Raw genomic sequence first — 25,764 nt, forward strand, 5'->3', positions numbered from 1 at the left:
TTAGGAGGGAAACAAGAAGTGAGGATAGGGGAGATCTAAATCCAGGAGGGTAAGTAGGTTTGAGAGGTAGTAGAATCCCACTACTGCTTGGAAGTTCTGCAGCTTGAGGAGCTGCCTGACTTTGTTTGCAAAGCAGCCTTCCTCCTAGGCTTTTCCAAGGGTGATCTGTGTTCTTGTTTGTCAAGCATTTGGAATAATGCCTGGCTTGTCCTAAGCCCTCGGTGAGGTGCCAGCCTTCCTCCTGGCGGGGACAGCAGGGAGGGCCTCTTCCCTTCCCCAGCCTGCTGGGAGGGGTCTCACACCTCTCTGCTGAAGGACCCATTGTTGCAGTTGACACTTATGCAAAGAGATGCCGCCTGTAAATGCTTCTGGAGTGAATGCGTGGTTGGACTGGGTTGGCGTTCTCACAAAGGAATGTGAAATGATTTTAGGTGGGACCAGCCAGACATTTTACATTTCAATAGGTAAGAATTTATTAGTGTCTCCCTAGGAGAAAATGCTCGGAGCCAGTCAGCCCTGGGTGATAGGCAAATGCCTGGGGAGTGAAAAGACTTACCGAGCCAGTGGTAGGTGACTGGAAATTGAGAGCAGTGGCTGGTTGAATCAAGACTAGAAAATGTTGAAGGTCTTTCCAAATCTGACAGTTTTGATTATTTTAATCAGAGTTTTAAAACAGGAAGTCAGGATATATGGAAGCAAGGGAAGTTGTTTGGGTTTTTATTTTGAGCCGAGGAGCACAGTGGAAATGGACCACAGTGTCCCGATGGTGTGAGGACACACTGTTGGCAGCGCTGGGTGACTCGGTGCTCTCTGTGGGCAACGTGTGTGTGTGTGCGCGTGCAGACAGCTTACATACAGTCATAGAGATGACTATACGATACAGATACATTTTTCTAACTATTAGGAACATCCTCTGCATATAAGTTTTAGTCTGATTTGTTCCCGGGATGTTCATACCCTCCTGTTCAGTGTTCCTGGAGAAAGCTCCTGTGCCATTGCTGTGTTCGCTTAGGGTGAGCCCTGAAGTGGACTGGTTAGGTCTGGCCCGTGTGTCCGGCTGTTCTGCCTGTTGCTGCAGCGCCTCGCACACTGTTGTGTAGCTCTTGTTTCCAGCCGCAGCGCTCGAGCGCCCTCTTCCCCCTCCTCCTACAAAGCCAAGGTCTATTAGAAAATGGTTTTGTTGCCAGTTTGTTAAAGGAAATATTGCTGTTTTTGCTTTCATTTTGCATTTTCTTGGATCATCAGTATTGTTTTCTTTGGGTGGGGGGAGTACTGGGGATTGAGCCCAGAGACGCTTTTCCACTGAGCTACACCCCTAGATCTTTTTATTTTTTGTTTTGAGACAGGGTCTCAAAAAGTTCAGGGGGCTGGGGATGTGGCTCAAGTGGTAGAGCGCTCGCCTAGCATGCATGCGGCACTGGGTTTGATTCTTAGCACCACATAAAAATAAAACAAAGGTATTGTGTCCACATAAAACTAAAAACTAAATTTAAAAAAAATTAAAAAATAAAAGTTCAGGCTGGCCTCGAACTTGCTATCCTCCTGCCTTGGCCTCTGGGATTCAGAGGTGCACCACTGCGCCCCATCGGCAGACACTTTCTAAATTCCTCTTTCCTGTCTCCTCTCAGCAGAAGGCACAGATGAGCACTGTGTCAATTTAGGGTTGGACAGAACCTCAACTGCAGATAGGGCTTTCCCCACTAGATGGCACTGGAAGACCCTTTGAAATCAGCGTTGAACAGTGGGAAAGCATGTTTTCCCTTGCACCTAGATCTTCAGCTCAAGCCTGAGACAAAACCTCCAACAGCCTTAACCCTTACTAGTGCATGCTGATATTTTCTATTTTTTTTTAACATTTTTATTGGTTGTTAAACATTACAAAGCTCTTGACATATCATATTTCATACATTTGATTCAAGTGGGTTATGAACTCCCATTTTTACCCCATATACAGATTGCAGAATCACATCGGTTACACATCCACGTTTTTACATATTGCCATACTAATGACTGTTGTATTCTGCTATCTTTCCTATCCTCTACTATCCCACCTCCCCTCCCCTCCCATCTTCTCTCTCTACCTCATCTACTGTAATTCATTTCTCTCCCTTGAGATATTTTCTATTTTACTTTCCTTCCTACTGAAAAACAAACAAACAAACAAATAGGATTGCACACTAATTTCATGTCAATGGGTCACAATTTACTGTTCCAAAAGCAAATTATTTTAGATAACTGAGAAAGTTTACTGTTATAAAACTTTGCAAGTGTACTGATTACCTTTGGGAAGTTTGGATCACCGAATCCTACCTGTCAGTGAGTGTTTTGCACGTTTGTGTATTGAGTTCGCTGCGTTAACCCATGTGCTTCCCTCATGGGTTTCTGGATGTGCAAACAGATGAGAGAGACTGTGGGAGACAGGTTTGCACAGAATCTGGCACCTACTGTAGCAAGGTAGGAGTAAGCCTTGATGGTGGTACAAAGAAAAGGAGCTTCAGGAGCTTAGAATCCACCTGGGAGATACACACACACATGCACACACCACACGTGCACACGCACACAAACGCACACATACACATACTTAAGTTCCTTCCTAGTTGTGTAGGAACATGGAAATGGAGATATGCTAAGGGTACCAGTTAGGATGTTTTAGGCTGCAAGTAAGAGGCCTTCTTAAATTGCCTAAACGATAGACACGTATCACACAGACTATATGTTGACAGCAGACCAGGCTGCAGTTCCGCAGAAATTTAGGGTGGCCTTGGGATCCAGGCTCTTCTTGTCATGACTTGTCAGTTGTCCTAAGGCCAGCTGACATGGTTGCCAGAAGGTGTCCAGAGCATGATCAGGGCTTTAGCTCCTAGTACTCCTTGTAGTACAGATACTGCTCCTGGTAGTGTAGAACTTAGACTTTGGTCATGTTTTCTGAGTTGGTTTATTTGTTCCTGGTTTCCCCACTGTGATCTCTAAAGAAGTGTCATTACTAGTACTTGATACAGAATTGGGAGAAATACTTAGGTAGCAATTCGTGATGCTCACCAGTATCTTTGGTTCTTCCTCTGGGGACACACTGTTTGGTTTTGTGCAGCTACCTGGTCAGCTCTGACCAGTGAGTTCACTGAGTAAACAGGTAGTTAACAGTGTTCTTTATGAAGTATGAGTGGGGTTTTTGCTGTTTAGAGTCCTAGGGAAGGTGAGAAACGACCACTGTGGGATCCATAGTGGGCGGTTTAATGTGACAGTGGATGGATGAGTCTATTTAAAGGTGCAGTGGGGCTCTACAGTGTGCATTTATTGCCCTTTGTGGTACAGTTGTCCTCTATACCTGGGACCTGGGCAGTGGAGCCTGGGCCTGACCTACCAGCTGCACTCATGGCCTACTCTTTGGCCCCTTCCAGGTTTGCAGTGAGCGTTGGCTACTGGCATGATCCTTACATCCAGCACCTCGTGAGGCTGACTAAAGAGAGGAAGGCCCCTGAAATTAACAGAGGCAAGTACCGTCTCCCTCCCCACCACCTGCTCACCACATAGGAGACCTGAGGTTTTAGGGATTCGTTCTTTTTTTTTTTTTTAAAGAGAGAGTGAGAGAGAGAGAGAGAGAGAGAGAATTTTTTTAATATTTATTTTCTAGTTTTTGGCGGACACAACATCTTTGTTGGTATGTGGTGCTGAGGATCGAACCTGGGCCGCACACATGCCAGGCGAGCACGCTACCGCTTGAGCCACATCCCCAGCCCCTAGGGATTCGTTCTTAAAAGAAGTTCTAGCATGCACTCCTTTAACAGAATATGAAAGGAATAATCCTAGCTTCCTTACCAACACACTGTGCTATGAAACTTTATTTGTAGGTGAGGTTGAGGGTCATTTTCTTTTATAAAAACCCATTTATATATCTTTTACCATGAGCTGTTTGTTCATGTATGGGATTGCTTTCTACTTCTTTGTTATAGTGTTGGTTAGTGACACTATTAGGCTTTGTAAGAAATTTTCATTAAGAAAAACCAAGGACTTGAGGCAGGTGCATGATTAATCCTCAACCCCACTAAGAAATTGGCTGAATGACCATAATTCCCCTGTGTGCAGGGAATCTTGGCCCCCAAAGAGGAATCCTTTGGGTAGGGTCTATAAGAAATGCCAAGAAGCAGGGCATGTGGCACCTGCCTATTATCCCAGCTACTTAGGCGACTGAGGCAGGAGAATTATAAGCTGAAGGCCAGCCTGGGTGATTCAGCAAGACCCTGTCTCAAAATAAAAGTAAAAAAAAAAAAAAAAAAAAAAAAATTTAAATTTAAAAAAAGGGTTGGGGGTATAGTTCTTTGATGGAGTGCCCCTAGGTTCAATCTCCATATTACATAAAAAGAAAAAAAAAAAAGCAAAGAGATTTTAAAAAGCAGTGGTTCCTGGGAACACGGGTGAGCTGTTTTCCTTTGCATCTCTCCCATGGTCTTAAGGCGGATTTCCTAACAAATGTTATAGAGATGGGGACCCCACGTGGTGCTTGGTTCTGGTGAGGTGGGTTTGTAAGGAAAATTCTGGGTGATGGCTTGTTTCTCTGCCCTCTCAAAGGATATTTTGCTCGAGTCCATGGTGTCAATCAGCTTCTAAAGGCTTTTCTCCGGAAGACAGAATGTCATTGTCAGGTTCTTAACCTTGGGGCTGGGATGGATACCACCTTCTGGAAACTAAAGGTAAGTGAACCGCGCCCCCCTCCAACCTGTCCAGTTGTTTCAGTTTAATTTTTTTTTTTAATGACAATACCTGTATTTTTATTATTTATTTTTATGTGGTGCTGAGGGTCGAACCCAGGGCCTTGCACGTGCTAGGCAAGTGCTCTACCGCTGAGCCCCAGCCCCAGCCCCAGCCCCAGCCCCTCAGTTTAATTTTTTGAAGACGTTTACCTCGGTCAGAATTTTTAAAAGTATTTAAAAAGGTGCACAGTGAAACCTGTCTCCACCGTCGCCTGCCTGCAGGCTCCCCACAGCACTGTCTGTCTCAGGTTTTCTCTCAGCAGGGTCCTAATGAAATCAGGTTGTTCCTCATTGCTGTTGTTTCAAGTGGGATTAGAATAAAAACCTATGTATTTCCCCTATGTGTGTGGATATATATCAGGAAGAAAATTCTATCAGAATTCCCGGGCAAAGAGCATTTGTAATTTTTATAATAACCAGGATCTGTTCTCTACATCATGACATCTGGTAAAATTGGGAGGTTTGCAGGGCTGAGGTTTGACAGTCAGGTGCACAGGCCTGCTGTGGTGGCTCTCTGATGGGATCTTTGCTAGGGCTTGGGGGCCAGTCTGATTGCACACACTCACGTGGAAGGAAACCTGATTCTAGGTAGCGGCAAGATCAGGACTAAAGTGCTGCTCTTTTGACTCCAAGACTTGATTTTTATTGCTAAGTCTTTTCCCTACAATATCTTTCCTGGTTCCATATTCTTTTTTGTAGGTTTTTTCAGATTTTTCTTGGTTCTTCTGTGAGGTCAGTCATGAAGCAATAATGGGTACGTGCATTTCCCCAGTTTTCTGGCAGGTCAGACCTAGGTGAATTAGAGTGTGGACATCACCCAACCTGCAAAGCTCGTCCCTAATCAGCTCACCTGATAAGGTTTTGGTCCTTGAGGTTCCAGCCTTTCTCTTACGTGAGAAACCAGTGGCCTCAGCGTAGTCTTGAGGTACATCGTTTGCCTCTGTGTTCTTTGAGATAAGATAACTAACACTCGTGAAATGCTTAACACACATGACCTCATGAGTTAACATGAGAGCTTTGGGAATGGGGTCTTAGAAAGATGGCAGAAATTGGGCTGTGAGAGGTTTTTTCATCCAGGATCTACAGCCAGGCCTTTGGATTGGGGAACACATTGGAATCAGCTCATCAAATCCCAGATCCCCTCTTCTTCACATATGGCCCCTGTGGTTGCTCAGGGGGTTCTCTCTGGTGACATCCCCTCTTCTGTAGGTCTGTTGAGTCTTTGTAATGTAGTGTACCGTGGTGTGGTGTAAGGGCCTGGAGCAGACACCATGGAAGAGGACATGTTGTTATAAGTCACTGCAGAAATCTCTCCATTGGGCCCAAGACCCTCTCATCCCATGATTGACTTTTTACCCCATCTTGTAGGTGGGTTAATAATTAATCTGAGATTTTTCTTTCTGAGCAAAGTACGCTGAGGTTAATGTACCCCTTCCAAGAAAAAATGTTGTCTCTCAGTAGTGAGGAAGGAGAATTGCAGAATATCTGAAAGTCCTTTGTGGAAACTTAACACTTTTGTTGATAATTACATTGGTCTGATATAATTTTTTTGTGGGAGGGTTCTTATTTTTAAATATTTATTTTTTAGTCGTAGTTGGACCCAATACCTTTTTATTTTATTTATTTATCTTTATGTGGTGCTGAGGATCAAACCCAGGGTCTCGCACATGAGAGGCGAGCGCTCTACCACTGAGCCACAACCCCAGCCCGGGTTCTTTTTTAATATGTGTAGGTAGTTCCCTTGTTTGCTCTTTTAGAGTAGGAGTTGCAAACTCTAGGCCATGGACCAATCTGCTTTACCACCTGTTTTTGTGAGTAAAGTTTTATTGGAACACAGTTACTTCCATTTGTTTGCGTATCGTGCTCTGGCAGCATATGACAACGATGACAGCAGAGTTGATTAGTTATAACACAAACCATCTGGCTTGCAAAGGCTAAAATATTTATTTTCTGGCCCTTTGCAGACAAAGTTTACCAGTCTCTGTTTTAGAGTTATATGTTTCGGTGAAAGTCTAGGGAAACTCTTATCCATGATCCTTTTGTCTTATGCATCCTCACACCCTCCATCTGGGATGGTTCCTTTGTACCTGCAGAGTTTAGCAGGGAGTCATGGGCTTTCTGCTGCCACTACTGCCTGAGCTCCTTCCATGTCATCTCAGGGGACCAAGACTATTTGTATGGTGGGAGATTCCTGTCTGCAGGAATGCCAGTAATTCACAAAAAGAATAACAGGGGAGCGAAGTCCTTTAAGGTGCCTCTGCTTCTTGATGTTTCTTGAATACTGTTTCCATACAAAGGCCCAGCTGTGTAGGGGAGGCGGCCTTTGTGTCTGAGTGATGCTCTGTTGCCAGCTGTCCTCAGGCAGTGGTACTGGGTCTTAGCTGTCTTCCACATCAACTCACGACACGCAGGCTCTTTGGGTGTGGAATGTCAAAGGCGTAGAGAATCAGAAGCAAAAGTCGGGACATCGCTTGGTGAAGCCATTTTTCTCCTGTCAAAATCGAGAAGGAAGGGGTCTCCTAAAAGTGCCAGCGTGTTGTTTGGAAGTGTTCCTCTGCAGTGGCCTCTTGTTCAGAGTCTCAGGTGAGCTGGCGCCAGGGCCAGCTCTTGAACAAGGAAGCTCTTCTGTAAAAGTCAGAGGACGCTCTGCTGTCCCCTCAGCACTGGATGCTCGTGTTTCTCATTGTCTGTGGAATTTCAGATGACTCTTACCTCTTAGTCCCCTGCGAGTAAAAATTTGTTCCTCTGTGGTGCTGGGAATGGAACTCAGGGTCTCCTGCATGCCAGCCACTGAGCTATGTCCCCAGCTGTTAAGGAGCGTTCTGTTTTGCTCTTGAGGGGGTGAAACCCAGGGCCTCACAAGGGCTAAGTGTGCACTTTCCTGCTGAGCCCCTCCGGCCCTGAGTACACAAGTCCTTAGGCGGTCTTGTGGAGTGTCTTAGCAGACGTGGCTTCTGTATCCCCTCTACACATGTCCTCCCAATATTTTCAAGGCCCAGCTCTTCAGGCCACAGGTGTGTGCTTGACTCTGAAGTGTGGACAGCTGAGGTTCAAGACCCTAGGTCTCCTAGGATGCATTAGGGATGTCTTTTCTTAAAAAATTAAGCCCCAGGCTCTATCCCCTGGGATTTCAACCCGAGGACCTTCTCGGGTGGACAGTTAGACCTCACAGCCTCATGTTTGCTCTAAAGGTGGCTTTCCTGCTAGGAATGGGTGCTGTGACTTCTGCTCCGTCATGCTGTCCTCGGTGTCAGCTCCTCTGAACATCTGCCTGCTCCTCTGTACCTGGTCTCCCGCTCTTGTCACTGTCCTCTGAGTGGTTCCCCTGTGTGCCCAGTTGCTCAGGTTAGAACTCTCCTTTCCTTCATTGCATCTTGCACCACTGGAGCCATTGCCAGGTTCAGGATATCAGCGGTTTTCTTTTTCATCCTTTTTAAAACCATAAGGAGTTCTTTGTTCCTGGGGTATAAATACAGATGGGAAGTGGTACATGAGTGAGCGAAAGGGGAGAGGCTGGCCCTTGTTTCTTGCAAAACCTTAGAGGCGTGAAGAAATGCTGGAGGCGACATGTATGTGCAGCTGAAGGAGACCAGGAGGGGTGCTGTTGGAGTGGGCAGGAGGTGACCGCTGAGGAGGAGTGGCTGGGTATGAGAAGTCGGCAGGTGGAGTGGGTGAGTGAGCCAGGGGACTATGGGCAGGCTGCTGGAGGGACTGTGCACCGCCAGACGGGGTGTGTAGCCAGCAGCCAGGCTAGGGAAGGCGGCCGGGAAGCAGGGCCACGGGTGTGTGTGTCTTTCACACTTATCTGTTTGTGGCCCACAGTGAGAAGCTCATCCTGAGCCAGAATCTAGGCCTGTGCAGCTGTGCCTGTCAGCAATGAAGGCACAGAGGGGAGGTTGACCAGGGCAGGCTGCCTTCCGAGGGCCCGTTACCTCTGTAAGCCTCGCAGCCCCGAGGTGCAGTCACTTTCTTTACTTTTTAAAGGAGGACCTCTTGGCTTAGGGAGTTCAGCGATTTCCCAGACCTCACCACAAGTAAGATGTGGAGCTGGGATTTGCATCCTGCCCTGGCTCTGGAGTGCCCGTTCCCCACCACGTCAGCGTCCTCCACCATAACAAACACAGAACACAATCACCAAAACTCAGCTCCAAAACAATACTTAACCCTCACTACATTTGTCATAGTAGCTATTTTATTCTATTTCATTCAGGAAATGCTGGTCACAGTGGCTTCCTGACCCTCTCTAGTTATCTCAAGCTGCTTTTGAAGAAAACTATGTTTGTCCTACTTCCCAGGTGCCTCCACTGTAGACGCCCCCTCTAGGTCAGGCTCCCTAGACTTTCTTACATGGACTCTATAGAAGCCTCCTAATGTTTCCTGCATCCAGTCTTCCTTCCCTCAAATCCGTTCTGCTTATTGAAACCAAAATAATTTGAAAAATATACTTCTGACCATACCAGTCCCCTGACCTGAGACCCGTATTCAGCTGCATAGCTCTTCAGCACTTAGTGCTTGGCACATGGAAAATGATCAGCGACTGGTGAGTAAAGAAATGATTTTGTGTGCTTTTCCCCAGGATGAAAATCTTCTCCCAAGTAAATATTTTGAGGTTGACTTTCCAATGATAGTCACGAGAAAGCTGCACAACATCAAGTAAGTGTGGTTTCTTGGAGGGAAAGCCCACCTCCTGGTAGACAGGAGGTTTGCATGCTGGAGACTTCATTCCAGGTCACTGCTTTCCTTGGACCTCCTTCCCACTTACTTTCCTGCCCTGGGACCCTCGTCCCTACATGTCATGTAGACTTAAGCAAGGATTGCACCTTCCCCTAGGACTCTTCTGTCCGTTGATGTGATTTCTGTGAAAATGGCCCATCATAGTTGAATGACCTGAAATTTTGTCTCTTGTTTACTTTCTCTCTTTGGCATAGAAAGGTACCCGAGCAGAATAGCTGTACAGTAAATGTTCTGTTGTTTCTTGCATGAATGAGTATTCGTGAGACCTATGGTGGTCTTCTGAGTTCAGTACTCAAGGAGTTTGCAGTGTTGTAGACGACAAGTCTGCCAATCTTTGCTGGGAGCTTTTCTTTGCCTGTACCACATTCAGTGCTTCGCTTGGGTCGTCTCAGTCAGCCTGCACAGCAGACTCAGTGAGTGGAGCCCTGTTCCAGTCACCTTTTGGCAGTGAATAATCATGAGCTCAGAGAAGTTCATCCGTCCCAGGTCCTGACTAGGAAAGGATGGAGCTGGGGTTTAAACCCTTATCTGAAGACCACTGTCAGGGCTTATAGTTTTTACTACCCTCTCCACCCACCCCTCTTTAAATTAGTAACAAATAAAATTCTAATCTTTACATTAAAAGTTTAATAGATATAAGTTTCAGCTTGTTCTTCAGACATGTCTAATCTCTGCCAATTGGGAAATATGTTTCAAGCTTTATTTTTTTCCTAGTCTGTATTATGAAAATAAGTTTTTAATTTTTTCTAATATAAAATTACATTTTATATTAAAAATGCTTTTTTAAAATTTATTTATTTTTAAATAAAGTTAGTTGTAAGTTTGTTGAAGACGTGCTTTTTTTTTTTTTTTTTAAGAGAGAGAGAGAGAATTTTTTAATATTTATTTTTTAGTTTTTCCGGCAGACACAACATCTTTGTTTGTATGTGGTGCTGAGGGCCGCACGCATGCCAGGAGAGCGCACTACCGCTTGAGCCACATCCCCAGCCCTAAAAATGCTTTTAAAATGATGGCAGATCTAATGCTTTTGGAACTGCATAGTGCTACTAAGCTAGTTAGAACTCTGCAGTGAAACAGGAGTACATTGGCCTGTGCTGTTAAGCTTAGAGATGGCTTCCTGGGAAGAAAAATGGATTAGGATTTGGTTGTTGTGATAAGTGAATTTGGCTGATATCTCATTTTTTGTATTTTCTGGGTTAAGGGAGTTAATCACATAAAAGTTCCTAGACTTTTGGATTTAAGAGTCAATTCTTGGCAGACACCGTGGTGCACACTTGTAATCCCAGCAGCACAGGAGACTGAGGCAGGAGGATTGAAGGTTCAAAGTCAGGCTTTGGCGAGTTAGCAAGGCCTTATGCAACTCAGTGTAACCCCGTCTCTAAATAAAATACAAAAAATGGCTGGGGATGTGGTTCAGTGGTTAAGTGCCCCTGGATTCAATCTCTAGTACCAAAGTCAATTTTTTAAATCAATTTATTTTAATTAGGTATATATGACAGCAGAATGCATTTTGATTCATTGTACACAATTGCAGCACAACTTTTTATTTCTTTGGTTGTACATGACGTAGCATCGCTCCATATTTGCAGTCATACATGTACCTAGGGTGATGATGTCCATCTCATTCCACCATCTTTCCTGCCCCCATGCTCCCCTTTGCCCAGTTTCAAAGTTCCTCCATTTTTCCCATACGCTCCCCCATTCCCCTGCCCATTATGGATCAGCATTCGCTTATCAGAGAGAACATTTGGCCTTCGGTTTTTTGGGATTAGCTTACTTTGCTTAACATGATATTCCCCAACCCCATCCATTTACCTGCAAATGCCATAATTTTATTCTCTTTTAATGCCGAGTAATATTCCACTGTGTGTATATACTACATTTTCTTTATCCATTCATCTATCAAAGGGCATCTAGGTTGCTTTCACTGTTTATCTATTGTGAATTGAACTGCTGTAAACATTGATGTGGCTGTGTTACTAAAGTATGCTGATTTTAAGTACTTTGGGTATAGATCAAGGAGGATAGCTGGGAAGAGTCAATTCTTACAACTATCTGTGACAGAGAACAGCTATTGCAGATTTTGGGGGGGAATAAACAAGAAACTAGAGATGTTCTGAATACTGGAACATTTAGAATATTCTTGTTAGCCAACCATTAGCTATTTCTGAGTTGAATTACTTCATGATCACTGTGTGATTTGGACATCAGATACAGAGCATAGTACTTGGCTGTCCTAACTTGAAACCTGTGTCTGCTGAGTTTTTTATTGTACGTGCACAAGGTCAAATGTAATTAATTGAAAGCTTTTGGGAGTGGCTCTTGCTTTGAACAGAAGCAATGTATTCAGGTTGAATCTATCTAATCAAAAAATCTGAAATCCTAAATGTTCCAAAATCTGAAACTTTTTAAGCATCACATCAGATTAATAAAGTAATGTGCCAATAAAGTCTAGGCAAATATTCCCAAATCTGAAAGAAGTCTGAACTTTCTAAAACTTCTGGTTCCAACCACTTCAGATAAGGGATACTCAGCCTGTATTTTCCATTCCCATAGTGGGTATCTGCATTTTGGCAGTAAATGAGCTCATGAGTAAATTGGTGTGTAATTGGACTCATTATTTTTTTCTCTTTCCCATTTACGCATAGAAACAAGCCTCTCCTGTCCAAGCCCATCGTAGAATTACATTCGGAGGACATGCTTCATATGGGCAAGTATCCTTAATGGTAGCACAGTCTGGATCATCTAAATATTTTTGCTTCAAATCCGCCCTCCCTTTTTCTTTTAATAGATGGTGTGAGTTCTGTCATACAATGAATACCTTTGCTGATACATTTACATTTATATCATGGTTGCCATGAAGAAATTTAAAACAAGCTTCTGTATGACTCTTTTTAGATGTCCAATCCAAAATCTTTTATTAATTTTAATTAGTTGTCAACATTTCAAAAATAGATTTCTCATAAAATCTTTGGGGGGTAGGTATCAGGGATTGAACCCAGGGGTGCTTAAACACTGAGCCACATTCCTAGCCATATTTTAATATTTTACATTTAGGGACAGGATCTTGCTAAGTTGCTGAGGCTGGCTTTGACCTCGTGATCTTCCTGCCTCAGCCTTCTAATGAAAATAGTAGTAGTTTTTCAGCTTTCTTTGGAAAAATCAAGATGTAGCAACATTAGACCCCAATCCCTAGGTGGTAATAATTAGTCGTGCCTGCCCCATTTAGAGGTGACCTGCCTGCTGCCCTCTATTCCCACCTGTCTGTTGTCTTGACCTGTGCCAATCATTTATGTCATTTGCTTGGCTCCTGCAGTCTGTATTTCCACCTGGCATTTAATTATGCATGTTTCTAACAAAACTTTTCTCATTTCTGAACTTTCCAATTTGTGGTTTAAAAAAATCTCCCTTACGGGGCTGGGATTGTAGCTCAGTTGGTAGAGGGTTTGCCTTGCACGGGTGGAGGCACTGTGTTTGATCCTCAGCACCACATAAAAACAAATAAATAAAATAAAGGTTAAAAAAGTGAATTAAAAAAAAATCTCTCTTACTAGAATATTTGTGTTTAGTTTGTGCCTGACAGAGACGTTGAAGGGGTTTATAGTCATTTAGGTCAGAAAACTTGCTCAGAGAGGATGGCCTTCTTGGATGGTCAGCACAGATAACACAGTAAACATCGGGAAGCTGGACAAGCCTCCATTTACGTATAGCTTTAGTCATCCTCGTGACTGGACTCCCAATAAAGTTTGTCCAGAAAATATCTTCCCAGCCTTTGCTTCACACACAAATTATCAGTAGTACCTATTCAAGGTTTGCCATTTCCTGGACTATTTGCTCTCTCCCGCTTTGGCTGTTACAGTTTTTTGTATTGGGTTAACATTTCTGTCAGCTTTACGGTCTGTATTGAAGGATCTACTACTTGACATTACCTTTGGTCAAACAATGTGGACATACGTGAAGTAGAAAGTAAAGACCTCAAGGGTTGGGGTTGTGGCTCAGCGGTAGAGCGCTGGCCTAACACATGCGAGGCCCTGGGTTCGATCCTCAGCACCATATTAAAAAAATAAATAAATAAACAAAATAAAGGTATTGTGCCCAACTACAACTTAAAAAAAAAAAGAAAGAAAGTAAAGACCCCAAGAGAGCCAGTGCTGGAGTGTTTTCTTTCCACAGATGTGCAGTGGCTATCTTTTCCTAGAGGAAGACAGACAGATGCATGGATAAGTACACCCCTGTGCCTAGTGCATAAAAGGTTCAATACATTTTTGTTGAATCAATGTATAGACACACTGAATGAATGTCTATTGTAGCTCAACATGTGCTTGCTGAATGAGTCTCTGCTTCTATATGTAAATGTTGATGTTTTGTAATTTTAATAAACAGTGAATAAATTATACACACTGTTCTGTAACTTGCTCTTTTTGTGTCCTTGTAAATCACAATTATTCTTTTTGTGTCAGACTTTATAGATTTGCATCATTATTTTTATGGCTTTATAGTACTTGTTTGCATGGAAATTTCATTATGTTTGATCTGTTTTCTACTGATGGTCATTTAGGTTGCTGCCTTTTTTATGTTTTTACATTAAACTGTATTGTAGTAAATGTATGGATATGTGCATATTTTCAGGAATTGCTAATTCAAGGAATTGCACATTATGAGTTCTGATAGCTATGGCTGCCCTGCTTTTCAAGTCTCTTTTTATGAATTTATATTTTAGTAGAATTGGTGAGGATTCTGTTTCCCTATTACCCATACGGGGTTTGATCATTTAAAAAGTCTTACCAATCTGATAGACTAGGATGTTGCCCTATTATTTTAAAAACGTATGTAACTTTGAATGCTAGTGAATTGGAATATCTTTCCCTGGTTATTTAAAAAATATTTTTATTAGTGCATTATAGTTTAATAGAGGGGTTTATTTCCACATTTCCATAAATGCATATAATATAGTTTTTCCATTTCAGTCCCCATTCAGTCCCCAGGGGCTTTCCAAGTTTTGTTGCTCTTTGAAACTTTTTTGGTTTCATTTGCTTTGTCTGTTTTTTTTTTTTTTTTTTTTTTTGTTTGTTTGTTGCATTGCTTCTGTTTCTTTTTAATTTGTATAAATCATTTATAATAAATGGATGTATTCTTTGAGAAAAGTCCCTTATAAGCCTTTGTGGTTTTGTTTGGTACTAGGGATTGAACCCAAGGTCGCTCAACCATTACATAACATCTCTAGCCATTTTTATTTTTGAGATAAGATCTTGCTAAAATACCTAGGACTTTGCTAAGTTGCTGAGGCTGGCTTTGAACTTGCCATCCTCCTTCCTCAGCCTACCAAGTTGCTGGGATTACAGGCATGTGCCACTGCATGCCCTGTAAGCTCTGTGTGTGTGTATGTGTGTGTGTGTGTGTGTGTGTGTGTGTGTGTGAATTTTTGTTTTCTGTTTTACTTGTCTTTTAACTTTGTGTTTGGGTCTGATGTAGATGAAGATTTTAGTTCAGCTGTTCATACTTTTTGATCTTGCCACCATTCTTCTAAGAGAATTTGAATAAAAATGAAATAAGAATGTGGGTGGAAACTTGAGGAAAGTGGCAGGTGCTAAAAAAAGTTGCAGAAATTTTGTTTAAAAGTAAAAATTATTGTTATTTTGGGTCTGGAAGAATATATAGTTCAGGTATATATAGTTCAGGGATCCAGCACAGGGACTCTTGCTGGCCTCTGCACATGCTGCGTGTGTTCTTCCCTCCTCCTGGCTCTCTTCTCCTGTCTTTGCTAAAGGGGCTCCTTCTTATCACTGGGCTCTCAGCCTAGCTGCCGCCTTCTCAGAGAGGTTCCTCTGACCCCAGTGACCTCCTCTCCCCACTGTCTGTGGCACTAGCCACGTGTGTTTATGTGTTCTTAGTTTTCTCTATTGGATTATTATGGTCCCTGGGGACAGGGCCTCTACCTTTCTGTTCATTAGTACATTCCCAGAAATGGCTCAGTGCCCCACACATATCGAGAGCTCAGTAAGAGTCAGATGGGTAGACAAAGGGACAAATAAGTCTTCTCTATGGACCAGGAACCTACCTGGGGCTGTCTCCATTTTACTATAGTTTTTAAATTTTTAAAAAGATTTCCCCCAGTACTGGGATTTGAACCCAAGGTCTTGCACATGCTAGGCAAGTGCTCTGCTACTGACCTGCACCCCGAGCATTTTTATTTTCTTTTGAGATGAGTTCTTGGCTAAGTTTCCCAGGCTTGCCTTAAACTTGAAATCCTCCTGCCTCGGCCTCCTGAGTAGCTGCAATGACTGATGTATAACACAGCACCTGGCTTTCTTTTCCTCCTTAACTCAAGTTAAGGAGAAAATCCTGTGAGCAGAAAAGAATGCTTTGCAATCTTTAAAAATAATTTCTAATATGTCATTGAAGATATATGAATGGGATTGCTGGGATTCAGTCCACATCTCTCTTGAAATACCTGGTGGTGATAGAAGAGATCATTAATTGTGTGATAAAATCTGCACCTTGGAGTCACTGTTGGTGTGTGCATGTATATGTTTAATGACTGTGTTACATTGTGTAAATTTCCAATTTTCTTAAGCCTTTTGCAGAGCATGTGAGGTTAATGAGGCAGATAATTAAAATATGTATCAGGTAGCTTTTTCTCTGTAACAAACTACTGCTAAACATGTTCTGAAACAGTAGCTATTTATTTTGCTCCTGAGTCTGTGGCTTGGCAAGTTCAGTTGAGTTCCTTTGGGTGAAATCTCTGCTTAGCTCATTCAAGCACTTGCCTGGATTGAATTATCCGAGACTTGTTTTTTCCTCCATTGCGTACCAGGTGTCAAGTTAGGGCAAAGTGTCCCCATCTCTCTGGGCTCAACAGTGCCCTGAATGTCTCAATAATTTCTTCGCAATGCTTTAGGCCAAATAACATCCTGCACAGTTCTGTTTATTAATTAGTCAGGTTCAAATATCTTAAGTACTTATGTCTTAACAACTTACTACTCATTTGAAAAAGGTAATAAATATGAATCGGAAAAGCAAATACTATTTTTATCTCCTTCTTAAGTAACCACAGTTACTATTGAGATGTGGGTCCCTGCTGGGCACTCACGACTTCCTGAATCAGATTGGATGCCACCCCATGTTCCATGTTCACCTGGGACTTGATTTTCATTCACAGCAGCATCTGAAAACTTAGCTTCCCAAAGAGATGGCGTTTGGGAGGAATGCAGGACGATATCATGTTGACACTCTGCTTTGAGCAGGTAGTTTGCTTAAGTTTGACCAATGATGAGTATCTCAGCATTTCCCCCCGGGAACTGAAAATACCCCGATCCATCCCTATATATTCACCACACCATCCCGAAGCCACCTCAGTACATGATTTGGGAACCACAGAGCTCGTCACCTTAAGACTGCTCGAGTCACTTGAACATCACCTCACATAGCATTGTTCGTATTTCATGATGAACCCACCAGATCCCAAGCTCTCAATTCCATGAATGTAATAAATATTCAAATATTATTTCAGAGTTACCATAGTGATATATTGTTTAATATCAGTTTTCATAGGTGTTCCACATCTGGGACAGTGGCACAAAATAGGTTAAGAGAAAGGTAGTCTCGGGTGGTGTCCTGCTTTGCCAGAGCCAAGTGGCTGGGAGCAGGCGGAGTGGGAATGTGCTCTCAGGGCTCTTTGCCCTCCGGGCTGCGCTCGCACACTCACTCCGGAGAGGAGTCTCGAGCTGGGTCAAAACCACAGTGTGTCACATTTTCTCTTTCAGAGTAATAAGGACTATGTAAGGATTTGTATGTGTGTGAAGGGGTCCTGCCATGTTGCCCAGGGAACTCACAGACTCCTGTGCTCCATCAGTCCTCCTGCCTCAGCTTCTTGAGTATCTGGGACTAAAAGGATTTTTAATAATTTAATTCATAAATTTATAAAAATTGCACCACCCCACCCCCCAGAATAATGAGGTTCCTTTGGAACGTGCTCTTAGCCTTTGTCCTCCACAAACACATTTTGTTCCCTGTAAAATGGGAAGGCATCCTTTGAGGGCAGATAAGGACCTGCTGTTTCTGCACAGCTTGAGGAGCCCCTGACCTAAGAGGAGTGACTCAGTCGTGATGGTGGTGTGTGTCATCCTCAAAGTCTGTCATTTAAATGGACATCAAGGTCAGCGGGTGCAGTACTTCCTAGGTGATATGCCCACATGCCAAGGCCAGGGCTGGGCCATTGCTAGGTGATGGTTGAGCCTCCAGTCACTGTCCCCGTTCAAGTCTGCTGTACTTTGCACTTAATTATAGGAATGATCATTGTGATGTGTGATTTTTGCTTCATATTCTGACTTTAGATCCTAATCTGTGCAATGTATTTCCCCACTGAACCACAGGGTGCTCAAGAACTGCATGCTTCAAATTCTGGTGTGTGTTTTGTTCTTGGTTTTTGTTGGTGTTCTGGCTAGGCATGGAAAAACTCATTTCAAGCAAGCTTATCATCGACACATGTGTTATTTACAAGAGGGCTCATAGACGCGTGAGAATTGCTTGTTTTCATAATGGGCAGACAAGTGCTTTCATATTTCTGTGGTCTGGGCATGGTGGCAGCCTGGGGCAGACTTTGGGTTCCCTGCTTGCCTTTCATTGCTTTCCTGATATCTGTTGGGCTCCTAGGAAGTACTTCCTGTAGCTTCTCGAGTGTGGTCAGATGTATTTGAATCAGCTGGATGGGTTTTTAAAGACAGAGAGGGAGAACCTTCCAGCATCTTTAACTGAGGGTTCTCAGAGCCAAGAAGACCTGATATCAGCAGTGCTACAGGACGGCCATTGGGCATTTCAGCTCCTTGGCTGGTTTGTTCCATTGAGGAAATTGAGCACATGATGCCTGTGGTAAACAAACTCTTCTTTTCTATTGAGAACTTTATTGAACTTTGAATTAAAAAATTTAAGCAAACACATACATTGTAACTAGACGGATGAACCTCTATGGACCCTTCACCCATGTTTATTGCCAATGTCACATTATTTGTACCAGTAGTTCCCCAGACCAAGCATCAAGACCATCTGAAAATTTATTAGAAATGCACAGCCTGTTGATCTGTGCTGCAGTAGGCCCCAGGGGCGAGGTGACCCGTGGCTGCTGAAGCTGGAGAACACCACGTCCACCAGTGCAGGCCCCCTGCTGGGATGCTTTAAGCAAATATTGTGTATTTGCAAATACATTAGTACATAAACTATTTTCTTTTAAACATGTCACAAATGGTTGCAACATTTCGAGAACTGCCTCTCAGTGGGTATCAATATTTAAACAGGCTTATCCTTTATCTCTTAATTCAGCTCAGTAATCTACTTTAAAGAGAATAACAGGACAGGTACTCCATTGGTGTATAAACAAGGATGCTAGTTGCAATGTCCAAGATGAAGGAAACTTGGAAATACCACATGTCCAGTATGAGGGATTGGCTAGTAAGTTATGTTCTTTTTCCCCTACACAGTGGAATGTTATGAAGCCATTAGAGAATTATGTTCCAGATGCTGTTATTAAGTAGGAAAAGCAGTTTTCAGAATGGGTTTTGTGTGATCTCATTTTCTTTTTTCTGTTCAGGGTGTATGTGTATGAGAGAGAGAGAGAGAGAGAGAGAGAGAGAGTCTCTCTCTTTCTACCCCCCTCCCCCCCGAAAAGAGTTTTTGTTGTGGTATGACTTAAACACAGAGTAAAAAGGTGGAATGTTAGTTACCAAAACACTCATACTTACCTTTGGAAGATGTAATTTTGGTTATGTTCACACTCTTCTTGCTTGTTTTGTTTTGTTTTTAAACAATGAACATGTATTTTTTTTTTAATAGGCCCAATCAGTGAAGTTATTTTAATTTTGCAAAAGCCATATTCATTGAAATTTAATCTCCTCTTGATTAATTTCAGTTGAAACAGTCTCCTTGCATTTGCAGATGGGCACACACTGGATTCAAAGAGATATGCCATTATTGGAGCAGACCTCCGAGACCTATCTGAACTGGAAGAGAAACTAAAGAAATGTAACATGAATACACAGTGAGATTTCTTTTTAACCTCTTCTGCGTTTGTGATTTCATGCTAATTATGAGATGTGGCCTGTTGGAAGTGCAGCTTGAGACCCAATCTTTCATTTTGATTTTTATAAGTTTTGTCATTTCCTTGCTACTTAGTTGCTGAAGTTTTTTTGATTTGTTTGCTTTTTTAAAAATCCGCTGTTTTTAGATCTGCATGACAGTAGGGTGTGTTTTGACATATTATACATACATGGAGTGCAACCCATTCTAATTTTGATGTTGAAGTTCTTAAGCAGTGTTGTTTCTCAAGTCTGTTTGCACATCATAATCACACGTATTAGCTTTTAAAAATACTGATGCCTAATATCAAAGTTTGAGATAAGAGAATTGTATGGACAGAAACAAATCTAGAATATATAATGTACAACTGCCATTAAATAGAAGTGCTTCATAGAAGAAATGGGCAAAAGATAAGCAGGCAGCTCCAAGAAGAAACTGAATATCATGTAATGCAGAATATATGACGTATGACTATCCTATGAGGATATCAAGCCTCAGGAGTACTCAGATGGAATTCTGTTTTCCTCCCACCAAGTTAGCAAAAATGGACATGGTATAACCATTGGTGGAAGCAAACTTGGTACAACCATTATGAGGAACAATCTGAAAGTGTCTACTAAAGTTGTAAATGTGTTGTCATACCTACCACAGATCTACTTTGGGGTATATTCCCTGGAGAAGGTCTTGCATAAGAAGGTTGTACGTCATAGTCGTTACAGTGCAGAAAATGGGAAATGTTTGTCAGTGGGAGACTGGATAAATCAAATGAAAAATGAATGGCCTAGATTTATGTGGGGAGAGCTCAACCCTAACGTTGAATAAAAAAAAAAAATACACAAAATCAAGTTGCATAATAACAGGCACGTTGTGATACTAAATACATAAAACCAAACCCCCCATGACATCAAATTTTTATGGTTACATGCTTTCATGTATTTTATAAATGGTCCAGAAGGATTCACACCAAATTCTTGAGAGTGGGCACCTCTGGGAAGATGAGGAGGAGTGAGATGCATGGTTTTAGCATGATGCCACTGATCAACATCAGATTGGAGTTACAGAGGTAGCGAGAGTTGAAGATGACATTGTCATAGACATTTGTGATTCATAGCACAAGGTGGACGTTTGAGGGGACACACCACACCTTGGCAAAGGGACATGTGAATGCTATGGTTTCCTCAGGCACATGTTTTACAGTGGACGTTAGTGAGTGAATCCGTAGTAGACTGGCTAAAGCTGGACTCACTGGTAACCATGGTACCCTGTCCAGGAGAGTGCGAGTCTTAGCTTCTTGTCCTGAGTTCAACTCTAAGCTTCCTCCTTACTAGTTAACTAACAGGAAATTTTTTTTTTTTTAATTTCTTTGAGCCTTGTTTTCTCTCATTATGAACTTGGATTAAAAACTACATCACCATATAGATGAACTGAAGTAATTCATGTTAGTGTAGCTGAACAGAAATAGTAGGCCCTCAGTAAGTGACATCTGAATCCAGCTTTGCTTGTAGCGACCGGTAGATTCTGAAAATGATATGAAAGATCAGGGAAATAATCACTTATAAAGTGGGCTAGCTCTTGATGGGAAATTTGCCTCCCTTTTAGAAACTGACAAAATGGATGAAAACAGTTGAAATGACAAGTTTTAGAATTCTGTGTCCGATTCTTCCACATGGTTTCATTGTGTTCTATATTTTTTCTTTATGGGCTGGCTTTTCTGTTTTCTTTCATTTATGTTTTGAAAAAATATGAATCTTCACTTTTAATGCTAATGATTACCTTTAAAATAGTTCTAAAATATTTTTAAAGTTTTCAAATAATTCAGACTTATAAAAACTTAAATGCCAAGATTTCCTAAAAAAGTCGTCTTTACCAGTTTTCCTCACATTAGTATCTTATGCAGAAATGGTTGCCTTTTATATTAAATAACTTCTTGAAACTTTCTCTAGTTGTCAACTTATTAGATGAGGTTTTGGAATATTAGTTTTTCATTCATTCACTCACACACTGTAATAATTTCAAGTGACATAACCTCAGGTTTTGTTTTTTGTTTTTGTTTTTTGGTACTGGGATTGAACTCCGTGAGGAGCGCTCGACCACTGAGCCACATCCCAGCCCTATTTTGTATTTTATTTAGAGACAGGGTCTCACTGAGTTGCTTAGCGCCTCACTGTTGCTCAGGCTGGCTTTGAACTCCCAGTCCTCCTGCCTCAGCCTCTTGAGCTGCTGGGATGACAGGCGTGCACCACTGCATCAGGCAACATAATCTCAGGGGTTAGATTTAGATCATTATTGTTAATTTCAAAAAATTCTTCCTTTAAATGTTTTGCTTTTTGATGTTCCCAATGTGTGCAACATAGATGGTTTTTTTTTTTTCCTGGATTCAGTGTTCTGTGTTTCTTTGTATCATGATTCAGTCCAGGCCACATTGAGTTTATGATGTCAGGTGAGGGACAGGGCTCCAAGGAGCACTTTGATATAAATTTGTAACTGGTTGAGTCATCTAACATTTCATTGTTAACAAGGGGCTGGGGTGGTGGCTCAGTGGCAGAGCGCTCACCTAGTGTGTGTGAGGCACTGGGTTTGATTCTTAGCACCACGTATAAATAAATTAATTAAATAAAGATCCATTGACAACTAAAAAAATATTAAAAACAACAAACAAACAAAGTCAAAGTAGAATCCAGATGAGCAAAGTAGCTGGCCAGGAAGAGCTGAGGCCCCAGGCTTCGTTCCTGTGTGGACAGGGGCAGGCCTGCAGGAGGCTGTCAGCTGGGCTGCCTCATTCTCTTCCCACAGCAGGCTGCCTTGAGTTCATTCAGTGTCAGGGTTCCAGGTGGAGCAAGAGCAAGGGCCAGGAGAGCCAGTGCCAGTCATCTCCAAACTTGCGACCTATCTGCTGCCATCTCCTTGACACCAAGTGCCTGACTAACCCAGATTCCAGGGGTAGGAAATGAACTCCATTTAGTGAAGGGAGGATCTGTAGTGTTTGGTTGCCACTGTGCCCGTGCACAGGAGGGACAGTGCACAACCCTTTCTTAAAATATTTATTTTTCAGTTTTCGGTGGACACAACATTTTTATTTTATTTGTATGTGGTGCTGAGGATTGAGCCCAGTGCCCCGCGCATGCCAGGCGAGCGCGCTACCGCTTGAGCCACATCCCCAGCCCCAGTGCACAACCCTTTTAACAGTCCTCCCCACACATCAGCTCAGTGTCATTAGCCAGACAGATCAGTGCTCCCTGCTCAGCTTCTCACAGTGCAAGGCTTTGGGTCCTAGTGGTGTCTGTATGGGTAGCATGCTGACTGATACTGTGTGTGCTGTCCTTCTGGTTTTCTGGGGTGGGACTTGCCTTGCCAAAACTGCAACTTATGTGCAAGTTCTCACTTGATACAAACGCCTTGATTTTTTTTTTTTTTTTTTTTTAACTTTAGATTGCCAACACTCCTGATAACTGAATGTGTGCTGGTTTACATGACTCCAGAGCAGTCGGCCAACCTTCTCAAGTGGGCATCCAACACTTTTGAGACAGCCATGCTCATAAACTATGAACAGGTAAGGGGAAGCCCAGAGATCGGGTTCTCCTCAGACCCCAGAGGTGGCTTTTTCTCTTGGCACCTTTGCTATATCCTTCCCTGTTCTCTTCCTTTTGCCTTCAGCCTCTTGTCACTCCTTTATGAATCCATCCCAGCAGTCCTAGTCAATTCTTGACTTCCTGCAAACTTTGAGCCAGAGTTTTAGAACTTCTGACTTGGTCTTTATAAATTCTTTTTTCCATTTCTTTCTTTATCACTGTGTTTACTGTAGAATTGTAGAGCATTCCTTACAAAGGTCTTTGGGCTGCTGTGCGGGTAGGAATAGCAAACTGACGCCCTCAGAGGCAGGCAGGTGTGCAAATGGAGAAAAGTAGCCAAGTGTAAGTGGTGTGGAGGGGGACCCTGGGGCCTGAAGCACCGTGCTACCAGAGAGGCCACTACTCAGCCCCACCCCATTGTTAACCATGTGGAAATGTGACCCCGGAGTTACCAGAGCTCCCAGTTTTTGAAGAGAAGTTAGAAATGCAGGATTTCAATGTAAAATTCTCTAATTTTGAAAATCATAAATTGGCCCACTGGTTGCCTGTTTGCCTCTTCTGATTTAGTGCAAAAAAGGTGACATTTTGGAGTTTTGACATGACACAGCTGAGGCCTGCATCTAGGCCCCCCCTCGTTATTGGCTGTGGACAGGCTGCATAGGTCTCTGCCTGTGTCGTCTCCTGAGAGCGAGGAGTGAGCGCGTTGGGTGTGCCAAGCCCTGCCACAGTGCCCGCTGTAAGTCAGCACCGGCTGCCGTTTGTAGCTCCGTGAGCCCTGCCGGTTGTTTTTAAGGGGCTGAGGCCACAGCTCTGGATCACTGTGGGGACTCAGGAGGTGTCACTTAGCAGTGGGCAGTGACTAGCAGTGGGCAGTGACAAGCACTGAACCCACGTTAGCTATTTTTATTACTTATTTTGTTAGTGTTAGACTGATTTTATTTTTTAAAATCTTTTTTCATTACAGATAAGAGCAGTAAAGAGACATGCCCCACGTCGTGTACTTATGGGTGGATCTAGGCTAGACTTGTCTCCACCTCCTTCCCTGCTCCTGCCCTGGTTCACGCTCTTGGGGGTTTGGTTCTTGGTTGGCTGGTTTTTCTCCCTTCCCTCTCTCTTTTTATTTTATTTATTTATTCTACAAATTAGTATTAGGTTTTTAAAAAATTTTTTAATTGATTTTTAAAAAATAAATGACAGTGGGATGCAGTACAATTCTTATTACACATATACAGCACAAATTTTCATATCTCTGGTTGTATATAAAGTATGTTGACACCAATTTGTGTCTTCATACATGTATTTTGGATAATGATGTCCCTCACAGTCCACCAGCCTTACTAAGCCCCTGCCCCCTCCCTTCCCTCCCACTCCTCTGCCCTGTTTAGAGTACGTCTGTTTCCCTTCCGTCTCTTAACCTGGGCATGTTCCCCAGCTGAGCTGAGGAGTGGATGTGGTGGAAGCTGCCCCCTGTCTTGTCTTTTTCTTTTGATAATTTCTTAAATTTTAATTTATTTATTTTAATTAGGTATTATGGCAGCAGGATGCATCTTGATTCATTGTGCACAATTGCAGCACAACTTTTCATTCTCTGTACACAATGTAGCTTCACACATACGTCCAGGCATACCTGTACCTAGGATAATAATGTCCCTCACATTCCACCATCTTTCCTGCCCCCAGGTGCCCTCCCCTCTCCACCCTCCCCTTTGCCCATTTTTCCTGTGCCTCCCTCCCCCATTCCTGGCTCAGCTTCCACTTATCAGAGAGAACATCCAGCCTGTCTTTTCTTTCCATGTGAACAAATCCTGAGCAGCTGTCTGCCTTCGTCCCCTGTGCTTCCTCTGTGTGTGCTGTCCCACTCCCACTCAAACAGTCTCAAATGACAAATGGCAGGTTAAGGGAATTTGGGGCAGAGACCCTGTTGCTTTGGAGGACACGTCACTAACAAATACAAAATCACCAGTAGCCTCATTACACGTATTAATTGCTTACATGTCTTATATCATTTCCTGATGGTTTAAAATTACAAAAGCACAAGGATGATAATCAAGTAATGACAGTGAACTCTGAGATGTGCTTGCTGTGTACCAGGCACTGTTCTGTGAGTTTTACATAAATTAACAATTAATAATGACCGTAGTCCTCAGGGTAGGTACTAGCACTGCCCTGTCTTTACAGGTGAGGGGACAGAGCACAGAGACTTAGCTAGCCAGGGCCTCGCAGCTTGCAAGCCAGAATTCAAACCCTGGCTGTAAGACAGTGGAGTGTGTGTTCACCGTGCCGTCTTTCCTGAGTGGGTGGCGTGCAATGTGATCGATAGTGCTTCATGAAGGGAATAGTACTGTTGCTTGTCTGGCATTATTGTCGTGTCAACCCTGGGAGTAATTTTACATATTGTTCCAGTGAGGTCTTTTTGTCACCTCGTATAAGCATGGCAAAGGCATCGTCAGTGCTACAGTAGTGAGTGGCAATGTGTTTTCTGGCATTTGTGCATATATATAGGGTAGTTGTGGTTTTTTATTCAAAAAACTAATACCACATGCAGAACAGAAAAACCAAGCAATCCAAAGGTTAGATAAAAGTAAATCTGTCTCCTGTTCTTGACCTCAGTCTTCTGATCTGAGAAACAGTGGTCCTGCGTTCAG

General features: G+C 42.8%; 1 protein-coding gene and 1 pseudogene across 1 annotated transcript in view; both read left to right on the forward strand.

The window, feature by feature from the left end:
* Positions 1-25,764, forward strand: part of LOC124099478 (small ribosomal subunit protein eS24-like) — a 129,211-nt pseudogene that overhangs the window by 53,006 nt on the left and 50,441 nt on the right.
* The window catches only part of Lcmt1 (leucine carboxyl methyltransferase 1), a 47,052-nt gene that overhangs the window by 15,415 nt on the left and 5,873 nt on the right, over positions 1-25,764 (forward strand). Inside the window, exons 2-7 of the mRNA XM_046454617.2 lie at positions 3,399-3,490; positions 4,567-4,688; positions 9,325-9,401; positions 12,131-12,192; positions 19,410-19,512; positions 22,980-23,100. Coding sequence (XP_046310573.1) covers positions 3,399-3,490; positions 4,567-4,688; positions 9,325-9,401; positions 12,131-12,192; positions 19,410-19,512; positions 22,980-23,100 — 577 coding nt within the window. The remainder of the gene's footprint in view (positions 1-3,398; positions 3,491-4,566; positions 4,689-9,324; positions 9,402-12,130; positions 12,193-19,409; positions 19,513-22,979; positions 23,101-25,764) is intronic.

The sequence above is a fragment of the Marmota monax genome, unplaced genomic scaffold, assembly GCF_021218885.2.
Source record: "Marmota monax isolate L192 unplaced genomic scaffold, Marmota_monax_Labrador192_F-V1.1 WCK01_AAM20220418_F8-fsc00086, whole genome shotgun sequence".
Taxonomy (NCBI): Eukaryota; Metazoa; Chordata; class Mammalia; order Rodentia; family Sciuridae; genus Marmota; species Marmota monax.